Below are 1,689 nucleotides of genomic sequence, written 5' to 3'. Positions count from 1 at the left end.
TGATCGACTATTAGATACTATTTCAGTGCTTGAGAGTATTGATAGCGTGAGCCAGCCATTTTGTTTTTATTAGTAATTAAAGTTAAAAGAAGCCAAAATTTGCAAATAAAGAGGAAAACTGCTACATCTTATTTTTTCACGTACTCCGGCGGAGCACTTGAACCACTCTGTTCGAGCAAAATGCATATATAATCCGGCGACTCCTTTCTCCCTCACCGTTGCATTGCTCTCTCGCTCGCAGGTCAGGGATGAAACGAAGCAGCGAATGCGCCGTTTCGCCGCTGCTCTCGAAGCCCTCAGGCAAGGCCCCGCGGCGTCAGAGGGGTTCGCCCGCCGCGGCGGGGCGCGCCAAGTCGGCGGCTTCGAAGGGGAATGCCGGGACAAAGCGAGGCGGTATCAGGATTTCATCAAAAGCTTCGGAACCCGAGCCCCAGCATTCGCCTTCTGCTCCATCGTTTTCGGTGTCTGAGGAAATGATGGCGGTGGCGGAGTGGATGGATTGGCAGGTGGAACTCGGCGATCTCTGGCGGTCTCTGTATTGGGTGGAGGAGGAGAAACTCTCCGGGTGGTTTCCGTTCGTCGACGAGGATTTCCTCTGCTCGGACGCGAGGGGCGGAGAGGGATCGAGCGGCCTGTTCTGGGAAGAGGCCGACCACGATATCTGGCAGCTGCATCACATCCACGAAATCCCGCAGACGGCATCGAAATGATGCTGACGGAAAAGACTGACAATTTTCAGAACAACAGTGTGCATCAGATCAACAAACAATCGAGTGTCAAATAGGAAGAACTAGGTTATCGTAGCATCCAAAAAAGTTGCATTTTGTTGGTGTTCTGCTTTGAAGTTCGTATGTATAAATTGCTTACTGAAAATTGTTCAAGTGTTTTTCTTTCGCTTGCCTCTGACATAGCTGCAATTTGCAGTAATTTGGTAGCTCGTTCATGGCTTATTTTTATTCTTCTATATCATGTCTATCTGCTTCTACCCGGAGATTAATCAGCGGCATTCTATGAAGAACTTGGTGATGGTACATTCTGTTTTCGCATTTAACATTTAATAAAACAATAACCAAGGAAAAGATTGTCATCAACTATAATCACAATTTTTCTGGATAAAGTTCGAATGTAAATGCTGCATCCTTGTTTGCATACTGGTGGACTGTGTTGGCAGCATCGTTTCAGAATCAGAAGCTGGGGAAAAGTGCGTGTCATGTCTGTGTTTGCTTCTTCCGTGCAGCAACTAGCAGCCGATCACTGATGAGCTGCTACTTTATTTCAGTCTCTGATTCTCTGCACCCATCGCTGAACATCGATGTCAAGAAGAAATTTCAATTGCCTGCCGTTCCGGCGACAGTAGTCCTGGTGATCTGCTCTGACCTCTGGCGCTTAAGGACTCTTGTTCTCATGACTAATATTTTTATTCTTCTGCTTCCGTTTCCTGGCAACGCAGACCTTTGTGATGATGGATGCTGTTTATGTTTTGTCACGATTCGTATTGTTTCATGAAAAAGTGAAAGTTGAGCGCCGAGCTCTCGGCTCTTGGTCGGTACTTACCTTGCTATTCAGTGGCACCCACGCCGAGCTCTTCTCTCTTAGACCTGTAAAATATTGAAGAATTAATCCAAACTATCCATAAATTTGAGATTGCATGAATCTAGACATCATAAACTGTAATCCTGAACCCCAAAG

At 46.4% G+C, this 1,689-nt stretch overlaps 1 protein-coding gene across 1 annotated transcript; it reads left to right on the top strand.

Moving 5' to 3' along the window:
* Positions 1–212: 212 nt before the first annotated feature.
* Positions 213–864, top strand: LOC121990390. Its single transcript, XM_042544527.1, has one exon. It carries the CDS (start codon positions 249–251, stop codon positions 708–710), a length of 462 nt encoding a protein of 153 aa, XP_042400461.1. The 5' UTR covers positions 213–248; the 3' UTR covers positions 711–864.
* The last annotated feature ends 825 nt before the right edge of the window (positions 865–1,689 follow it).

Source organism: Zingiber officinale, chromosome 6B, assembly GCF_018446385.1.
Source record: "Zingiber officinale cultivar Zhangliang chromosome 6B, Zo_v1.1, whole genome shotgun sequence".
Classification (NCBI taxonomy): Eukaryota; Viridiplantae; Streptophyta; class Magnoliopsida; order Zingiberales; family Zingiberaceae; genus Zingiber; species Zingiber officinale.
Note: the sequence above shows the minus strand (reverse complement) of the source record. Positions and strands in the feature narration are given on the sequence as shown.

Bases quoted from the DNA above. Each gene is read 5' to 3' on its own strand.
- LOC121990390 (XM_042544527.1), top strand. From the start codon at position 249: ATGAAACGAAGCAGCGAATGCGCCGTTTCGCCGCTGCTCTCGAAGCCC.